Source organism: Sceloporus occidentalis, unplaced genomic scaffold, assembly GCF_023333645.1.
Source record: "Sceloporus occidentalis isolate IW3139 unplaced genomic scaffold, rSceOcc1.0.p SCAF_7, whole genome shotgun sequence".
In the NCBI taxonomy this organism is placed as follows: domain Eukaryota; kingdom Metazoa; phylum Chordata; class Lepidosauria; order Squamata; family Phrynosomatidae; genus Sceloporus; species Sceloporus occidentalis.
Genome location: NW_028316987.1, coordinates 78,344,028 through 78,363,835, shown reverse-complemented (window position 1 = coordinate 78,363,835; position 19,808 = coordinate 78,344,028). Strand labels below are relative to the sequence as shown.

The following is a 19,808-nucleotide window of genomic DNA, read 5'->3' as shown; positions in this document are numbered from 1 at the left end:
AGAGCACCAAAAAGAGGTGCCGGGGAGGCGCCTCTCCTTGGTCCGCAGCAGTACCGCAGCAACCAAATTGTGCGATGCTGCTGCGCAGCAAGAAAGAAGCCCCCGGATGTGGCTCCTTTTTGCAGGGCAGTTGCAATGCCGCAAACCACCAGAGACGGCGCGATGGCATCGCAACTGCGCAGCGCTGCTGTGACATCATAGCTGTGCGCCGTGTAGATGGTGCTGCACAGCTGCAATGTCCTCGTCATGTGCTAGGGTTGCGAGGCATGTGCATGCGCTGCCCCGAGGCAACCCTAGCACGTCGCCATGACGCCGCAAAGGGCCCGTCTGTCCAGGGCCAAAAACAAACCCTGAGCATTTCTCTAAACCAGGAGTTCCCAAGCTTTTTGACTAGCGGAACCCTTATTTCTATGGTGGAGCCCCTAAGAGGCCTATGTTATGTCTTACAAGTTAATGGTGTTCAGGAGTATATATAAGAATATATTCTTATTCTTTAATTTCATTGAATTTTTATTTCTTTCATTTTCCTGGAGTGGCCACAGAACATCTGGGAAGTGCATGCAGAGCCCTATTGGCTCCTTGAAGCACAGGTTGGGACCCCCTGCTCTAAATATACTCAGGAAATGTACTATCTATGTGACAAAGCCATTCAAAATTGCTTTCCCATAGGTGATCATTATTCCATGGACTTGTTCTCCCTACTAAAGCTCTTGTTATTCTGCTTTTAAATGCTTCAGAAACTAGCAGGAAACTAAAAATATCTACACACTGAACACTAATTTATGGTAGAGGTGGCCAATTGTAACCCTTCAGATTTTGTTGGACTCTTGACTTCCTGGATCCCTTTCCCTACTGGCTGTAGTGCTGTTTGGAGTTTCAGTGAAATAGCATCTGGATGACTATAGGTTACCCACTCCTGCTTTAGAGAAATGGGAAAAGACAATTATAAATAGGGTAGAAAACTTAACACATTCTAGTACATTCCTTTCTAGCTAGATCTGAAAAGTCTGTTTGATTTCAGGTAGCTGTATTTGTTTATAGCAGAGTTTGTACTTCAGTTCCCAAAAGCCCAAGTCAGGTTGATCAACAGTCAGGGATTCTGGGAGCTGAAATCCAAAATAAAGTGGACCCTTGTTATACACTGGGGTTTGGTTCCAAGATCCCCCATGGATAACAAAATCCGTGAATGCTCAAGTCCAATTAAATATAATGACATAGCAACATGGTGTCCCTTATAAAAAATGGAAAATCAAGGTTTGAAGTTTGAAATTTATACTTTTTTTTTTTGAACATTTTCAAACCATGGATGTTTGAATCCGTGTATAAGAAGGGCCGACTGTATCAAGAAGACCAAAGTTTTGGAAACACTGTCCTAGTACTTATCCTATTCACTCCCTTTCTTCGTACATGTATATAGTCAGTTTGCAGTTGGTAGAGGTGCAAAGTGTTTATGAAACTGACCCATTTCTATACAAGGTAATGCTAAAAATTAATAATGAACAAACCTAAAAGGAGCTGTCATTCACTTCTAGAACTAAACAGTGGAGTCCTGTTTTTCTAAGTGCTAAACATTTGCTCTCTTTTTAATAGGCTGCTTGAAGGAGTCAGAAATATTAGTGCATGAATGTATCACTAACCAAGTGCAGAGGAAAAGAAACTGCCAAAGGGGTACATGCTTATTGCTGTGACAAAGAGTAAATATCCAAGAACCAACAACCCTGTGTAAATATCAGACATCAAGTACATTGCCATAACCAGAACTGGGCCACTAAATGTAGTTGTGAGCCAACAATTCCAAAAACAATATGCCAATTGTATGCATGTTTATAATGATTTCAGATGAACTTCAGGATTCATTTTCACTTCCATTGACCAAACCATAGCAGTACAATTTATCGCACAATCATACAAAATGAACTTCATCCCAAAGCAATCTAGACTATCTTATCTTCAGATAATGTACAGTCGGCCCTCCATATCAACAGACTAGCCGTCTGTAGACTGGAGCTTTCAGAGATAGTCCCATCTCATTGTTTCCAATGGCACCATGTGCTCACAGTCCTGCCAATGCAGCCATGTGCAAGTCAGCATCCATTGACGATAATGAAAACCCACAATTTTTGGTATCCTTTGTGGGGGGCGACCAATATGGAGGGCCAAGTGTAATACAAACACTCATTATTCTCAAAATCATAATTAGACAATGCCTCTTTTCTAATCAGTTCCTTGGAAGGGATGAGAGTGAGCTTTGTTGCTGCATTTCAAAAACCACTCCTAGACTGACTGTCTCTATGCCAGAATGAGCAAGCATTCAACATCAGAATCAGAACCAAATCAAAAGGAGGGAAATCATTTGATACAGGCAAACCTATCCAATGGTATCTGTTTTCACTTTTGTAAGCCATAACTAAATAAAGATGGTGGTGGTGATGGCCAGCAAAAAAGTGAACCAGCACAACCAGCTAAATTTTTACATTTATTAAGTGTGGTGACAGGATTACATAGAGGAATTACAGAACAAAAGATCAAGAGAGAACTTGCAAGAGGCAGAACAGTTAATGCAAGGTTAATAGAAAGATACGGAACAAAAGTGAGAATTAATATATTTATGTGTAGACTAATGTCTGCTTGCAATGACACTTTCCATATGCATATACTTTAAGGTGGCATTTGCATACAATTAGAAAAAGTTATTCAAGTGCCACTTCTCTGCAAAAATGCTTCCTTGGCAGAACCCATCTAGCCAAGCAGGCATTTCTGTACGCTGACAAATCTCCTACAAAGCAGCTGTCACTGAAAAGTCACTGCTTTACCAATCAGTTTCAAAATAGAGTTTCATCTCATTCTTTGCTAAGCTAAAGAAACAGGCAGATTATTTCACCTTCCATCTCCATGGGTGACGCTCAAAGGCCAAGGGACTTGGCTTTCTCAAACTAGCATTACTGACCTTAAGGAAAAAGAAATGGAAGTATCAGAAAGAGAGGTAAAGCAGGAGCAGGAACAGATCAGAAATAGGAAGCACCTACCTCTCTATTTCCTAGCTGAATAAGCAAAACAGAAGAAAACCACCTTGAACATAGAATAACAGGAATAGGTATGAAAATAGCCATTCTAGTATATTGCTACTCCCCTAGACAGTGAAAGCATAGCTGTGAAATGTAGACACTGACACAAAACTTTGCTTCATTTGTCCTAGATCTATTTGTAAAATGATTTAGGCTTGTATTTTGGAGAAGGACTAGGGAAACTTTTTTGGGTGTGTGTGTGTGTGTGCTAGAACCCCAGGTTCTTCCAACGTGTCCCAGGTATAAAACAGCAGTTTAGGGACCAGATCTATATTTAAGACTCAAGAGAAAGAGTGGCCACCAGTACTGCAGCCACTCACTCACAAACCACAAAGTTGTGAGTTCAATCCCAGCCTCAGGGTCAACTCAGCCTAGCATCCTTCTAAGGTCACTAAAATGAGTACCCAGCTTGTTGGGGGCAATTAGCTTACAGTTGTAAGCCACTTACAGACTGCTTAGTGTGGTATGAAACAACATATAAATGAAGCTTCTATTGCTATTGCTCAGGTCCTGCAAACTGAGGGTAGTTGTGGCTTCCCTGATTGAGTCTATCCACCTGCAATGTGGTCTCCCTCTTTGCCTACTGCATACAACTTTGCCAAGCATTTTCTAATGAGTCATCTCATGATATGGCCTAAGTATGATAGCCTCAGTTTGGTGATTATGGCTTCCAGAGAGAGTTCAGCAAGGATTGTATTGATCCATTCATCTGAAAAGTGGTGCAAAATTATTTAAATAAGTAAATCACATGTATATTTCACTGGCTTTCCTTCTTGCCCCTACTTTCATAAAAGAATAGAGAAAGGTATGAAGACAAACCATTTGGTACATAGCCAAAATGGAACCACTACAATTACACTCTGGAGATGGGAGTTAGTTAAATTAAACAATCCAGGGGATGTATATTATCCAGTTTTTAATGAATGGGAGATCATACTGATGTACATTACAGACTTCTGATTTCTATCTTTAATGTACCAAAACAAAGAACATGAACTCACCTCCCAGAAAGAATGATTATCTACAAACTGACCCAAACTACAACATAATAGGTGTCGCATGAGCATTTGAATGTGCATAACACTGATATGTAGTATACTGCAATTGACAATTGAAAAATGAATCTGTCCCTATTGAAAGTCACCTCAAATGTTAAAAATGAATAGCTTGCAAACAGTCCAATTTCTCTCATATATATTTTATATATATAAATGGTCTGGGGACAATTATCAGCAAAAACTGCTGTGTGACATTCTGGAAGGGACTACATAATGGCATGCTATATTTCTGTATTACTTATTTCCTGATATATAAGAGAGACAGAAAGAGATAGAAGTATAGGGGGATAAAACTGTAGGGAAAGTGAAAACAGAAGGATATATCCTTCGCATGAACAAATGCTCAACAAATCATTGCAAGACTTTTTTAGAGTGTGCAAGATTTGCTCACCTGAATAATAGGTACAAAGGAATGAAGTTTATGGACAGCAGCTATAGCAGGAGAATAAGTAGAAGCATAGACAGGTTCCTAGGGATAGGGGCAAAAGCATAGGGTAGAATTAAAAAGATATGGAGATGATAGCAAGAAAGTAGGGGGAAACCCTTAATTTTAAACTATTCATGACAGTTTTTATAACATTTCAGACCTTTTCCCCCATGGAAAATATGCTGCAATATTATAACTTCAGAAAAACACAAAGAAATGTAGTATGTTTACTGAGGCCACTCTCTTGCAAAAGTTAAAAAAAAGGTTAGTGATAGGAAAGCACTCTGAACAAACGCAGCAAGCATTGTGAAGACCATGTTCAGTAACCCATCAGCCACAACAGCAATTCTTTCCTCTGGCAATATATTTATACCTCGCTGTAACAAAGAATGCCTATGATTGTAAAGAATTATATTCTTGGAAAAGTTGCATTTTCGGACTACATCTGCCAGAATCTCCCCTAGCCTGTGATTGTGCTGGCTGTGAGGGGCATTGTTGGGAATTATAATCTCCAAAAGTAACTTTTACAAACTATACACCACCACCTTACAAAAATCCAGTTGGATGGGAAGGACAACCCAAGGAACAAAAACATGAACCAACTACTTAAATAACCTCTATGCATTACGTAGAGAGATCTTGTAGCACCTTTGAGAGTAACTCCAAGAAAGAAATTGGCAGCATGAGCTTTCATAAATTTCAGTCTACTTCCTCAGATACATTTGGTGGAGTAGAAGCCACGTACAGACACATATACGCCATTGGTATGTGAGGATGAGGAAGTAGACTGAAGTCTATGAAAGCTCATGCTGCCAATTTCTTTCTTTCAGTGAGCCTCAAAATTGCTACAAGATCTCTCTACATACCGATTCTACAGACTAACACAGCTATATCTTTGAATTCTATGCATTACAGTAAGGCTTACCCAAAGCAGTTTAGACATGTCATTATCATCTGTAATTCCTCCTTCTTCCTATAGGTTAAAACAAACAGGAAACATTGCAGAGAGTAACAGAAAGGAGTAACTGCAGAAAGTAGCTTGCATTTCAAGAGTCATTGCCCCAAGTCCGATTAAAAGTCATAATGGGTGCACTGCCCATAATGAAAGCTTTAAATTCCACAAGCAAAGCAGGTTGCTGTCTAGGAGCTAGATCCATGGTGCATTTGCCAGTACTGGATATAAGAATAGCTCTAGTTCAGGTTGTCTCTACCTACAGCCCTAGGGCTAATATTTTTAGTCTCTGCAATGTGACAGATTAAAAGGACATTGGTGGTGTTTGATAGGATGAAATATATTTCAAACCCCTTCTGCTGGTTTAATACTCTGGAACTCTAAGCTGACTAGGAAAGAAGCGTGTGCATTTCAGTAAAGAGAAAAATAACTGAATGAAGAGCACTTGAACTCTTTCTGGTATGATTATAAAAATGTAGAGGGCAGGTAATGATGGAAAAGGGGATATGAAAAATGATCATGTCTAGTTACAGTTTCATTCTTATTTAAAGATATAACTATATCAAATCAAATGCAACTTTGAACATTAAGCTAATAAAGCTGGGGAGCTCTAGAAGATGATATAACAATAGCAAAGGGCAATAACATCCAAAATCCACAAAACTGTGATATCTTTATATTGTTTTGAAGATTCCGGATGTTACTGAACTTTGCTATATACAAAGTGTTCAACACGGCTACCCTTGGATATGTTTTTTGGATATGAAGATAACAATAACAAGTTATTACTGTTAAAAGCAAAGTAGATTCTAGTTGTGGAATAAATAACCATTATGCCTCACATTTCTGCCAACATGAAGCAAATTTCACATCCCCTGAAAGTATGCAAATAGTGTCATACTATTTTAAAACTACATAGAAAAAAATCTATACAATTTTCCTATCAAAATCAATTAGTAACAGTTTTTATTTAAAGAGCGTCTAAATGTGAGGTCCCTCAACTTTTAAAAAACATTTTCTGCCTTAAATAACTGTTTTATGGAACATAAAAAAGATACAAAGCTTGGTTTCTTTTTTCCTTTTTTTGACAGAGAGTTAACCTGCCTAAACATGTCAGAGATATTCTTAATTCCAGGAAAAGGGAAGATATTACCTAGAGGCAAAGAAGCTAAGGCTCTTTTAAACATTTGACTAGATTTGTCTTTGTTGCCCCAAAGCATTGCAGTTTTGTTCCATCTGACAGATGTGGAATCTTACAGAAGGGTCATTAATATTTAAGAATGTTACCAATTGCTGCTGCAGGTTACTCATGAAAGCACATGCAATTCATACCAAGCGAAAAAAGAAAAAAGAAAAGCAAAAAGCAACCACAGGCTCCAACACCACTTAACAACATGTCAAGCAAAAAAAGAAAAGCAAAAACCAGCCACAGGCTCCAACACCACTTAACAACATGGGGTGGAGGCTGATCAACAGCATACATAGTTTTCATGAAAACAAGATGACCAGCCCTAGTATTGTTCTTTCTGAACAATTGTTCTGAACAATTCTCAACATGAAACATCTGTACAGTATCAGGGCAGGAGAGACGTAACTGAGTCATTTATAAACTATGAAAGAGATGCCAGACTTCATGCACTGGATAAAAGACAGCCTTTGACGATTCAAATGTCCCTGTCTTAAAATTAAGCCACAACTTATTCCCACACAATATGTTTGGCGGGGGAAAACATCATTTGGAATGTAAGGCCAGTTAGGAGTGGGATAATTGCAGGGAAATGGCATTCAACTTGGAGAAACTTGTATTTTACGACAAATTGAGAAATCCATAACATGGATCTACCTCTTCCATTGATCAACTGCTGTTAGTGTAGCACCAGAAAAATCTCTTCCACTATTCATCTCTGTCGATGAAGCAGAGATTTCTGCAGTAATTCTGTTGGACAACCAAGGGGGCCATGTGCCCTCTGTTACAGAGGACAGTCCTTTATCTTACAGGCTGTCTATTTGAGTGTGCAGTCCAAACAAGATCCTTAAGAAAGGGAAGGAGCAGGGGTCTTGAAATTGCCCATCCCTAGTTTCCCAGCCGTCAGAGAGGGGACTAAACAGGTACATGTCACCTGGCTACACAGACTTCCGCACAATGATGAAATGTAACATATTTTGATTTAATAATAGCAATTATCTCCAAATTTGTATTTAAAACCACAAATGAGTATGTGGAACTTTTAAGCACATCAGTGTTCTCTTCCATTCTCTTTTTTTCTTTTTGACAGGATTATTAAGCAGGGACTCACTGAGAAGAACCTCTGACACTTGCTCTACTTTTCCACTACCTGCCAGCTTCTTCACATGTCTTTCAATCTGCCCATATATCAGTAGTGGAGAAGAGGAAGAGATTTAGATGCCCTTGCCTGGCTGTTCACAGGTTCACCGCCTGCTAAGCAAGCAACTGGAAGCAATGAGGACAAAGAAGAGACGAAGAAGAAGCAACAACTGGGGACAGTCTCAGTGAGAAGGCAGACTCACAAAGCTGAATCCTCATTGCTGAAATAATCCAGTTGGATACCACTTTAATTGCCCTAACTCAGTGCTATGGAATTCTGCAAATTGTAGTTTCGTGAGACATTAAACTTTCTCTGCCAGAGAGCTCTGGTGTCACAACTACAAATCCTAGAATTCTATAGAACTGAGCCATAGCAGTTAAGGTGGTGTAAAACTGGATTATTTCTGCAATGAGAGGGAGGACTGAGGTTCCTTTCCCAAAGGCCCTAAAAAGTCTGGCACCAGAACTGCTTCTTAACTGACAATCTTTTTACTAAATAAAAGGAGTAGGAACTTTAGAAAAAAGATATGCATTGTTTAAACAAACCCATAATTAATAATGTACTTCTCACATGCTAGCACATGACATAATATGCCCGATCCCACCAACGCTTCCTTTCTTACAGGTGGAACCATCCCAAAAAGGGCTAGCTCCAAATCTGAAGGCACCCTAGACAATGGACCTCTGGTGCAGCCATATTATTTGTTAATGTCCTCTCACTCAGTACTATCTAATAAGAGAGATGGCAGGTGGCACATCAAGAGTGGTTTTTAGTTTTTAATTTCCCTCCATGCTCTGGAACACCCAATGTGGAGCCACTGTGGGTTATTGTGGAAAGTTCCCAAATCCAGTGACCTTCCATGGGAAGCCCAGAGAAGATATCAGTGCTGATGGTTCCTAGGGCCCTACAAGATACATTTGTATGTCAGGTGTTGTAATTAAACCAGGTTCCAGATTTTACAACTTGATGTTTTCCTTGAATCATTAAAAATGTTTTCAGTATTTGGTACTTCCCATTATGTGGATTCTTCCTTAGAAGTCCAAGTTGATTTCAGTATTTGACTTTTTGTGTCCCAGAAGTCTTTAAAACCTTTCTAACAGACTGGGCTTAAAATCAAAATGTGTGTGTTCAGCATCCCAGAATAGGTACTTTAAAGTATCTGGGCCAGATTTGATAGCATACTTGCTTTCTGCTGGATCTATATTGCTAGTATAAACATTCATATTGAGTCTAGCTTTTCCCAATGCTAGACTTTCTTAAAGAGGAAGTTTATTTTATTGTAGAAATTTCTACTGCAGGTTCTCAGTGTTGCTATGATTTGGTACTGTTTTGAATTACAACTCCCAGAATCACCCAGCCAGCATGGCCAGTCTGAGCTGTAATAAAAGAACCAAGTTTTCTAAACTTTGAACCTTTGGTCTGATATAGCAAGGCAATTCTTAAATGATTCAACAAAAATTATAGGAGAAAGGGGAAATGTTCTACAAAAATCAAGGCAATACATCACTAGTATTTTTGTGGCATATTTTCTCTTGAGCACTGGAACCACTGTCAAAGCCAACAATTTATGAAGATAATGGTCCAGAGGTCAGGATTTTGTTAACTCCAGTGAAAATAGCCTCAATGTCTTCCTTCAAGAGTAACTAATGGAGTACAGGACCAAGGTAAGATATTCTCAATTGGTCCATAACCTTTGACAGTCCATCTGAATGGTGTCTGTGGAACATTTGCAAGAGCCTTTTAACTAAAGGTACTATTTTCCAGCAGCAATACTGATAAGTAATAGATATGTCTAAGTTTAGAATTAAAAAAAATGATGAGAAGTAATATGTTCCCAAAAGATCAAATGATTAAAGCATTTTAGTTGATTAATCATGTGCTTTTTAAGCAATCTAATTACTCAAATAAATTTAAATAAATGTTCGTATTGCCAGAATGTTAGGTCCTGAATTCTGGGCCCCAATCAAATAAAGCTTTACAATGCAGTCTAAAGCAATGCAGTCCAAATTCAGAATACATTTCTCCATGTCCAGAAAACTTTCATTGCTCAAATAAGAAAATGTCTATGTTAGAAACTCTTGAAGCATAAAAAGATAAACTATTGGGTTTCAAGCTCAAACCCTGCTGAGTGTGAATGTCATGCTACAAGTGGTAGCTACAATTTCAAAACAGGCACACTAGTCTAGTTTGAAGCATCTGCAGTGCTGAAGTGTTGGAACACTTTCCCCCAAAATGGGCAACTTTACCTTCTTTGTGAACAGCTGCTCCACCTCTTGCAGCTGAGGGCCACGTTCAACAACTGATACTCGACCAAACTCCTGCTTTTTGTTTAGCCTGTTTTTCCAGTCTTCTTCACCACTTTTTTTGAGGAGAGCTAGCCTAAAAGTAAGGAAGCAGAACGAAAACCAAAACATATCTATTGGACACTGAATAAGAAAATACTGAACAAGAATATACTGAAAACAGCCTTTCTATTTTTCCCCCAGGGGCTGTTGCATACGTTAAGCAACACCAACAAACCTTTTTTTTGGGGGGGGGGGGGGAATGGGTCACAGCTCAGTAACAGAGGCACATGCTTTGAACACAAAAGGTCCAAGTTCAGTCCTTGGTATCTTGGGGGTAAGATGGGAAAGTCTCCTATCTGAAAGTTTAGAAAGCTTCTGCAGTCAGTATTAACAATACTAAGATAGACCACCTGGCTTGAGAAAAAGCAGCTTCCTATGTTCCAGTGAGCATACCATTGAACAAGGAGAGCCACAGCCAAATCTTAGGCCTCTGATAAATGTGACATTCCAGTAAATAGGGGTTGATAAAGTAGCACATATGCACTTTATATTTTGGGCAGATACTTAGTATGTGTGATACTGCCCAAAAAGAAATAACATGGGAACCGTATAAAGGGATATTGAATCATTTTATGCACCCAAACATAAACCATGGAATGTACAATTAATTTTGAATAATTAAAAAAAAATAATGAAGGTTTGTTTAATACCAGTATAATACTTTATTTTGTCTAACATACAATCAAATAATTGATATAGGAACCAGAGCATCTTTTCCTATAAAACTGAAATTTGAGACAGATGGGTCGTCTAATGCAGAGAAGCCAGAGAAAGCCCAGAAGCAGCTATATGTGGTCAGAGAAGCAGTGGCTGTAGAAGAAGGAGCTGCATTCTAAATAGCTGATGGCTTTGATGACCAAGGCAAGTGGAGAGAGCGCAAGCTGCAATAAATGATAAGTGACCAGTGCTCATGCTGTATGGTGCTAAACAGGAACTGCTAATTGTAATCAGCTGAGACAACTCATGGGTGGTCAGAGGGGGGGGGAGCCTTTCTGAACAAAATGCAAAAAGCAGTAAGCAGTTTTCGCATAACTGAATAACTGATATGCAACTGATAATTGCATAACTGATATGTAAACATATCACTTCCATATAACTTTAACTACCATGATGCCATCCCTAAAGATTGCTTGTATTTATAGTTTTGAAGATGCCTAGACTTCCCTGTAGGAAGGCACTAGGGGTCTCCAGCCAAGAGTTCTAAGTGCTTCAACAATAAATTCCATGATTCTGTAGAATGTAGTCATGATAGTTAAAGAGGCATGCTATTGATTGTAGTGCAATTATGCCACGTTTTTTGTAAATAATCTTGTTTCAGTATCCTTAGGTCATTCATACCCAGGACACTAATAAAGTAGATATTATTAACTATATTGTCCAGTTCAGGAAATCCATTAACGTTATTCCTATACAGGCTCTCTGCTTACTTTACACCTCTGGCCAATTCTGTTTATGGTTCATGCATGTGAAACTTGTTCTACCTCTTAATATTAACTTCCTTCGCTCCCTATTATTGTCTCCCTTGTCAAAATTTAGATTGCAAATACCACATTGCGGAGATGACTATATTTTCATGAAAAGGAGGAGCCAGCAGTTTCAGCACTGGCGTATGACTCTGGGGACCAAGGTTCAAATCCCTGCTTAGCCATGGAAATCCACTGGGTGACCTTAGTCAAGTCACACTCTCTCAGCCTCAAGGCAAGGCAAAGGCACTCTGAAGAACTCTTGCCAAGAAATCCCATGATAGGCTTTCCTTAGGGTCGGAAATGACTTGAAGGCACAAAACAACATCATGAAAAGCTTGTGCATTCAGCAAAATAATGATAAAACTGTAAATGGAAACAGTATCCCAATGTATCCTTGGGATCTCTAGTCCTCTATGGATTCTTGGCGCACAGTCCTCCTTTGACATGGGAAATTCCTGGGCTGAAGAAATTCTGAATGGAGCAAGACTAGAGAGAGATCAGATGCTGGGCAGAGAATAGTGAGTGACTCACAGACAGTATGGAGCAGAGAGCAGCCACCGCAATTTGCCCTCACAGACCAGAGCATGAGACCTACACCAGTGACAGCTGCAGGTTTGAGAGACTTTGAACACTCACCTGTGCCTAATTCAGAAACTGAATTCCATTCTGCTTCCATCCCCTCTTATTCTGTTGCTTTAGAGACTTACACCCATCTCAGTTCTTCTGCTTGTTTCCTCCCCCATGAAAAAACATTCTGCTTCTCACCCCTCTCCCATTCTAAAAGATGTCCTGCTTGTTGTTATTTCTCCCCCTCTCAGGAAATGTACAGTTTACGACACTGGAGGCACTAGAGTGACGCAGGACCCTTTCACACCACATAATTATAATACAGTTGCCTCTACACATGTGTGGCTTTTACTTTTGTGGATTTGATTATTCATGGATTTAATACGTTCTCTCTAGGAATATCTAGGTCCTCCAATGCAACTCTATGTTCAGTATCTGCCAGACATTGTGCTGAAAGTCCTAGAGATACCTAGAGAGAACACTTCTATAGGCATATGTAGGTCTTCCAGCACAATTTTATGGTCAATTTCCAGTAGATGTTGACCACAGACTTGTACTGAAGGACCTAGAGATTCCTAGAGTGGTGTTCACTCAGGTAAAAGAAAAACAGTTTTTGTTTTGTTTTGCACTTCTTCCATTTTCACAGGGGTCCTGTGTCTCTAACCCCAGTGAATATGGAGGGCCTACTGTACTGTGATTCCACTTTAAATGCCAGGGTTGCATCCCATGGAATCCTATGATTTGCAGTTTAAGGAAGGTTATTTAGAAACTTCAGCTAGAGAACTCAAGTGCCTTACCAAACTACAAATCCTAGGCTACCAGAGAATGTTGTCATAGCAGTTAAACTGGAGTATTGTCTAGCATGAAAGGGTCTAGTATTTGGGGGTCCCAATGGTCTTCAGCCACACTCAGCCAAAGTTCACTACAGCTTTGGCTGAGTGTGGCTGAAGACCAATCAAGGCCCCATAGTTTCCTTTACCACAAGAATGTTTATGGTAGGATTCCTGGGCCTTGCGTATGGCAAGAAAAATTCAGGGGAGCAGCTTGAGGGGAATAAATGTTCCTCGGAAGAGTTCCTGGAAAACCAAGGGCTCTTTCACATTATACCATCTTAACTGCCATGGCTGTATCCTATCGAATCATGGAGTTTATAGTTTGGAAAGGCATGGCAGCCCTCTGAGTATACTAAATATTACCCTCTGAATTACAAGCCTCAGGATTCCACAAGATTCCACAGCAATTCAAGTAAATCATAGTGCTACATTTGTGTGGTGTGAAAGGAGCCCCAGTATTAGAGTTCTAGATCTAGTGGAATAGAATACAGCTTAGTTGCACAGTAGCCCACAGGCTGTATGTGCAATGGAAGTTTTTTTCTTGGAGACCCCCCAACCCTTCCATTTATTTACAATTTAAATGCTGCTTGTTAAGGTATATGGAGAAGGGATGGATTATAGTAACCAATTTATATCTCAAAAGAAATCGCTCTGCACTTGCTCAGGTGCACAGTATTGCCCTGTTTTAAGGTCAAGGGGAGGGAGCAGACTGTGGTTTCCAACAATCTAGTGCAAACTCCTCATTCTCCTTCATCTCTCTATTTCTCCCTCTTCCAAGATCTGCCTCTTCTCCATGCAGCCATTCATACATCAAAGGCTGTGCTTGCTCTCATCTGAGGAATATTGGAAGTCATGCAGGTTGTATCTTTGATGGTGTTTCCAACCCCTTCTACTCTGTTGGCTCTCATCCCCTACTCATGTGTGTTTCTGCTGGTGTGTGTGGTGGGAATCGGGGAATGTCCTATTGCCTAGCTATTGCCCCCATCTTTCCAACCACATTTCCCCTCTCCTAGAATTGACCAGTCTCACCAATCTTTATCAGTAGCCTTTGCACTCATTCTGTCAGAATTCCTGTAAAAATAAATAAATAAACAAACAAAAATCCCCAAGCTTTAGTAATTTTGAACACAATAAAGTATGGTACTGGTTACAATAAATGTATATTCACTTGTTAAAAGCAAGCCATACTGTGCTGAGTTTATTTGTATCAACTTCTAAACACATAATGGTATACACAGTTGTTCTGAATAACTGAACAATGACAGGATTGGGATGTAAGCTGAAAATGTATTCACAGGCCATCCTATGCACAATTACTTGTCTGGGCAAGCTCTGTGGCTGAGCCTTAGCTTGCCCTAGGTGTAAAATGGGAATGTGAAGTATGGAATGTGGCCATAACTTGATGTTCCTTAAACTGCAAATAATAAAATAATTCCCTGCCATGAATGCAATGGCTGGACTTCTCTCTTAGAACTTCTCATCTGTAAAATATGAGTATTTTGTGCAGAGTAAAGACTTAACAGTGTGTAGACAACTATAAGACATAAAAGGGAAAGTGTGTATTATCTGCTTTAAAAAACTGGACCAGGATAATTCAAATTTTATACCAAGGAAAGATGAACTGTGGTTTATAATTTATACACATTAAAATACATTTGTTTGATATGGATAGTTGAGTCAACCTCTGTTAGTTGTAGGGAGGTGGGAAAGCATCAGGAATAAATACTGTTCAAAAGTGTTGCCCATTTCCACATCTATTATAGGCACTTTCTCTACTCAGAGAAAGAAGAGAGTGGATCCTACATCCACATGCTGCAGCATCGAAGGGGCATCATAAAGCCACACCGCCGCGGCTATGGCATCCCTTGGAGGACACCAAAAGGAGCCGCTTTTTGCGGCTCCTTTTTGTGCTCTCCAGAGCTGGATCAGGGCCGCAATGTGAGGTTGCTGTGGCCCCAATCCGGCCAGTAATGGGGCACTCTGTATAGCCCCTTAGTAAATAAATTCCAGCCAACTTTTTAAACTATTGAGTTTGATTTACCAAATTGCCAAGTATACTTTCCCTTGAACTTCCCATTTTAGAACTTGGCTTTCACACAAAAATTCTCTCTAATAGTCAATGATACATTTTTGAAAGTACTGATTAAGAAATTCTACAACATGACAAATCTTCTTACTGTAAAGGAAGGGGAAAACCCACTTTTCAAGAAGAAGGGCATATTTACCTTTCTTTAATTGACATTGTTTTGCCGGATGCATCAAGGGCGTCTTCCGTTATTTCAGCTTTGCTCTCCCTGGAGTTCAGTTTCTCTTCTAACAACTCAGAGGTTTCCTGCTGCCCACAGGATACCACAGCCGTAGACTGAGAACAACTCTTTGTTGCTGCTGTTCCCACAAGTTCTGAAATTGCTGCATCATGCTCTGGAGTGGAGGAGGGGGGATTCAAAATTAGTGCTTAATTGAACGAAGCAAAACAAATAAAAATAAATCTTGCGTAACATGTCATTCAAACCAATAGGTAACTTTTTGTTTCTGGTATAATTTCTTATAAACTGTACTCATCCAGGTTACAAATATAGTGTTGATCAGTAGAATTAGTGTGCTGGTTTTCTGTTGCCCTAGAAGAGCTGAACTGAGCCAAAGGATCCAAATTACAAGAAAGAAAATTCTTATTAAACATTAAAAAGAACTCTGGGTGGAAGGTGATGGACTCTCTTTCACTCAAGGTTTTAAATAAAGGTTAGGCAGCCACATTCCAGGGGTATTTTATTGGTGAATTCCTTCACCAGCAGGGGTTTGGACTAAATGGTCCTTATTGTCTCTTCTAGCTCTGTGCTTCATGATAATAACTGATTATTCCTTGCTTCACAAAAACTATAGCATCATGAAAGCTAGTATTTGGTGGGTTGCTAAATGAACCAATTTTGGGAGTGAACAGGACTTCTTAAATATTATCAGTGCAATGATATTAAATGGTATATCTCACATCAGTCCCGAGATATCAGAACTTTGACACTGTGCATGGACGCGCATGCACACAAATGGGGACTGGGGGAAAAAACTTATTGCCTGGGAGGGCGGCGCCACAATAAGACATGAGCCATATGTGGAGGAAAGGCCACAACTTTATTCACGCAAAAACAGCAGCCAAAAGGTAGGGTTGGCCAAAAGCATGAGGTCTGGATCATCGTACAACCCACTGTTGTAAGATACTGGCCAGTCATATATCAGCAAGATATCGGGATGAGCTAGGGGCTGATGGAACGCCCTCTCATATCCATGCAACCTAGTGATTGCATTCAAATTAAATCCCCTAGTCACCGGGAAGCAGTGTCACGTTATGGCCCCCGCAATGGCCACAACGCATGTCCTCATCGCTCCCGTGTCCCATAGGGACATATATGCAACCATATAGACCATGACCACCAGATCCAGACCCTCTGCTGCCGCCCCAAAGTTGTGACAAACACCAACACCCTGGCGGAGGGCAGGTGGGAGAGCCAAGCAGCAAATGGCACCGTGCACTGGGCAACTGGGCCTAAATAGGCCATGCCCAGGGGGTTGCTGGGAAGGGAGTCACCCCGCCCCCAGAGCAGCCGAACCAATCGGTCGCCCTGGAGGACCAAGGCAACCACAGAGAGGGACTATCCGCCTCCTAGAGTGGCCTTTCAGAGGCGGAAGTACCTCCCTTTCCCTCCCCAGCAACCAATCGCCAGCAAGCACACCCCAGCAAAGCATGCTGGGGCACTCCACCGTGCCTGCGTCGCCACTCCGGCGGCAACACGGCCTGCCCGCTCAGTCGGGTGGCCATCTTTTCTACTCCTTCATTTTAAGAGTTTTTACTGAACTTTGATGTGCTCCCAGATGTTGCAGTACTAAAGGCCATTATTACCAGTGCTGGGAAACAGCAGCATGGGTACAGATTATTAGTACTATGTTTATTATTTGTATCCCACTTTCCTCCCAAAATTGAGACTCAAAGCAGATCACAATTTAAAAGAACAATATAATTCAAAAAGAGAAAATTAAAAGTATTTACAGTATTAAAACATATCACGTTCAGTAAAAAAAAGCAATTTAAAAATTAAAAAGTTCTTAAAACAGTTTAATTAAAACAATACAGCATCCCCCGATTGATGGAAGGACCATTCTGGCCTCCTTGGGAAGCGAGTTCTAGTTGTATTACTAGTTGTATCCAGTTGTAATACTAGTTGTATTTACAGGTCTTAAATTCACACACAGGTATTCTAGGGAAGATCTGGAAAGTTGTTTTCTCTCAAAGTAAGATGATAAACTTATCTACTAGGCTGCCTCAAGTAATGGCCAGAGACTCTTTCTTGTACGATACTGCATAGTGGAGGACAGTAGAGATTTGGGGAATTATTTTATTTGTAAATTTTAAAAAGTCATTTAATGAGTAAAATCTGGCCTTATATATTTCCAACATTTCTCAAGGAGGAAAAAAAATCTAATGTGGTCAGAGAATTTGCTTCACTCCACAAGGGCAGCCAACCAGGCCTTTGTGGGCAAGCAAGGAATCTGATCCTTGTTCAAAACAACACATCAAAATGTTTAAGACTGCAAACCAATTTATGGACCATTTGTAACAGACTGAAACAATCCATCTCAATTGTGAAGACTAAGAAAGAAAAAGAAAAATAGATACTATACTGCTTGTTTATGCATAACTTTATTTACTGTGTGCATTGAAGAATAAATGTGTCATATCTTGCCAACTGGCTGCTGCTCTATTTCATTTTTCTAAAGCAAACAAACAAGCCCCGTTGTTTAAAATCTACATGGATATTTTAACACTAATTTAGATACTAAAGAAAAACTTTGAAGAAAATTTTGCATTAATGAAAGGAAATCTGAGATTGGTTTCTTGGTAAAGATAAAATATTTCCTTTTTAAAAAATCCTAAACACATACAGCTAGGTCTGGGTACTAAGGGGTGTGTGTAGAAGCTTGTTCTGCAGAAAGCCAGTTGAGGAAATATGTGCCACACCCACCAGCATCCCCACATTCACATTAAATGTCAACGGAGCATGCTCTGGTGCGCTGACCCCCATGAGAGTTCCCCTAATTAAATGTAATAGTGGAGATAAAGGTGGGATAAAAATCAAATTTATTCATTAATTAATTGAAAGAAAAAAGCTAATTGGATGAACAGCAAAGTAAAAACAGTCCTTATTTTAAAATGACCATTATATGGTTTTAAATTACACACTGACACTAGAACAGCGTACTGAATTGATTAACCTGATCAAATGACTTAAAGGCAGCCTCTGATCAATGAGGCAGGCTTTCAAAAATGCTATTGTAATGTAAGCAGTTATAAAAACAGGGAGCAACAGATGAAGCATTCCTCAACCTCCTCCTCTTTTTACACAGGTGGTAATGCCTCTCCAGGTGAGGCACACTGTCTAAACATATTTTTTCTCTTTCATAAATGTTCATTCACATACAAGCCACACCCACACATTTAAATGCCATTGCATTTGCTTAATCGATTACAAGCCACACAATGAAGATGCTAAGATTTCATTAATCAGGTGATTGCCAGAATGGAGACATTTACCTCTCTGCTGGGTCAAGCTTGTCACGATTCCCTCACACTCCATCACATCCTCAAAGAATTGGCCTTTGACTTCCCATTTATCCTGCAGAACGTTGCTGACCGATTCCTTTTGTTCAGCAGGCTCACTGAGAGGCTGTGGGCTAAACAATTCCATGCTGCTTTTTCTTGGGAATGCATATTTAATCTCTTTGTTGTAGTCTTCCGTTTTATCAGAAACAGGATGTGAGGGCTCTTCCTTAAAGGAACTGTGCTTTTTTATATCATTCTCTTCACGTTTTACAAATCCCTTGGGCTCTGCCTCTTCACACTCCCTCGACTGTCGCCTGCTCTCCCTCACTTCCACTGTAGGTTGCCACAGTTCTGTTTTCGGGATGTTTTGTAATGAAATATTCACATTATCCACTAAAGAGTGGCGTCTGAAATCGGGTATAGTGTTCTCACTGACCGCTTCATCTTCTGCTGCCTTTACATGCAGATCCTTACTATATACCGGTGACAATGCAGAGACCATGGTTGAAACGGATGTTACAATAGTGGGAGACAAAGGAGCTATCTTCCCACTGTCACTTTGTACCTATGGCACAACACAGAGACTTAAAACTGGGAATTCACAAAAACACAGCCTTAAATGTTCAGCAATTTAGTTATCATGATTCTTCAGATACTGAAAATACACAAACAAGGTTGAAATTTCACAAGAGCAGTATAAAAACAGGGTTGGAGGAGTGGACAGTTTTGCCACCTATGCACACATTCCGCAGGATTCAATATTGTTTGAAGTTGCTTTTGCAAATCATTGCTAATCAAAGATGAATCTCAAAGGTTTATCCTTTCATCATTATATTAGTATCTTTTCACAATCAACTCCCCCTACCTTAATGTACTATAAAATATTGCCTATCGCACCAAGAATCAGAGCTCTGTTTCTGTTAGAACACTGGTAGGGAAACCTTTGTCCCTTCTGATGTTGTTGGACTGCAGTTCCCATCATTCCTGATCCTGGCTGGGGCTGGTGGAATTTGGAAGTTTAACATTAGCACAGGTCTACCAGCCCTAGGTAAAATATTTGACTAAGTTTGGGGATATGCATATTAAACCAGTCTTGTAGTTCATCAGGCAAACTTGACCAAAATGGATTCTTTCAATGCAACCTATCCCAATAATGTAGAAATAAATGTATAAAGAAA

At 39.9% G+C, this 19,808-nt stretch overlaps 1 protein-coding gene across 6 annotated transcripts in view; it reads right to left on the bottom strand.

The window, feature by feature from the left end:
• Positions 1–19,808, bottom strand: part of LOC149310004 (supervillin-like) — a 131,144-nt gene that overhangs the window by 27,146 nt on the left and 84,190 nt on the right. For 5 of the 6 annotated variants that reach the window (XM_089533455.1, XM_089533457.1, XM_089533454.1 and 2 more), the window contains 7 exons: positions 18,622–19,195; positions 15,266–15,461; positions 14,070–14,111; positions 10,076–10,208; positions 5,476–5,523; positions 4,515–4,592; positions 2,882–2,947 (listed from right to left, as the gene is read on the bottom strand). In XM_089533455.1, the coding sequence (XP_089389581.1) occupies positions 2,882–2,947; positions 4,515–4,592; positions 5,476–5,523; positions 10,076–10,208; positions 14,070–14,111; positions 15,266–15,461; positions 18,622–19,195 (1,137 nt within the window). The remainder of the gene's footprint in view (positions 1–2,881; positions 2,948–4,514; positions 4,593–5,475; positions 5,524–10,075; positions 10,209–14,069; positions 14,112–15,265; positions 15,462–18,621; positions 19,196–19,808) is intronic. The other variant, XM_089533456.1, reaches the window with a different exon arrangement.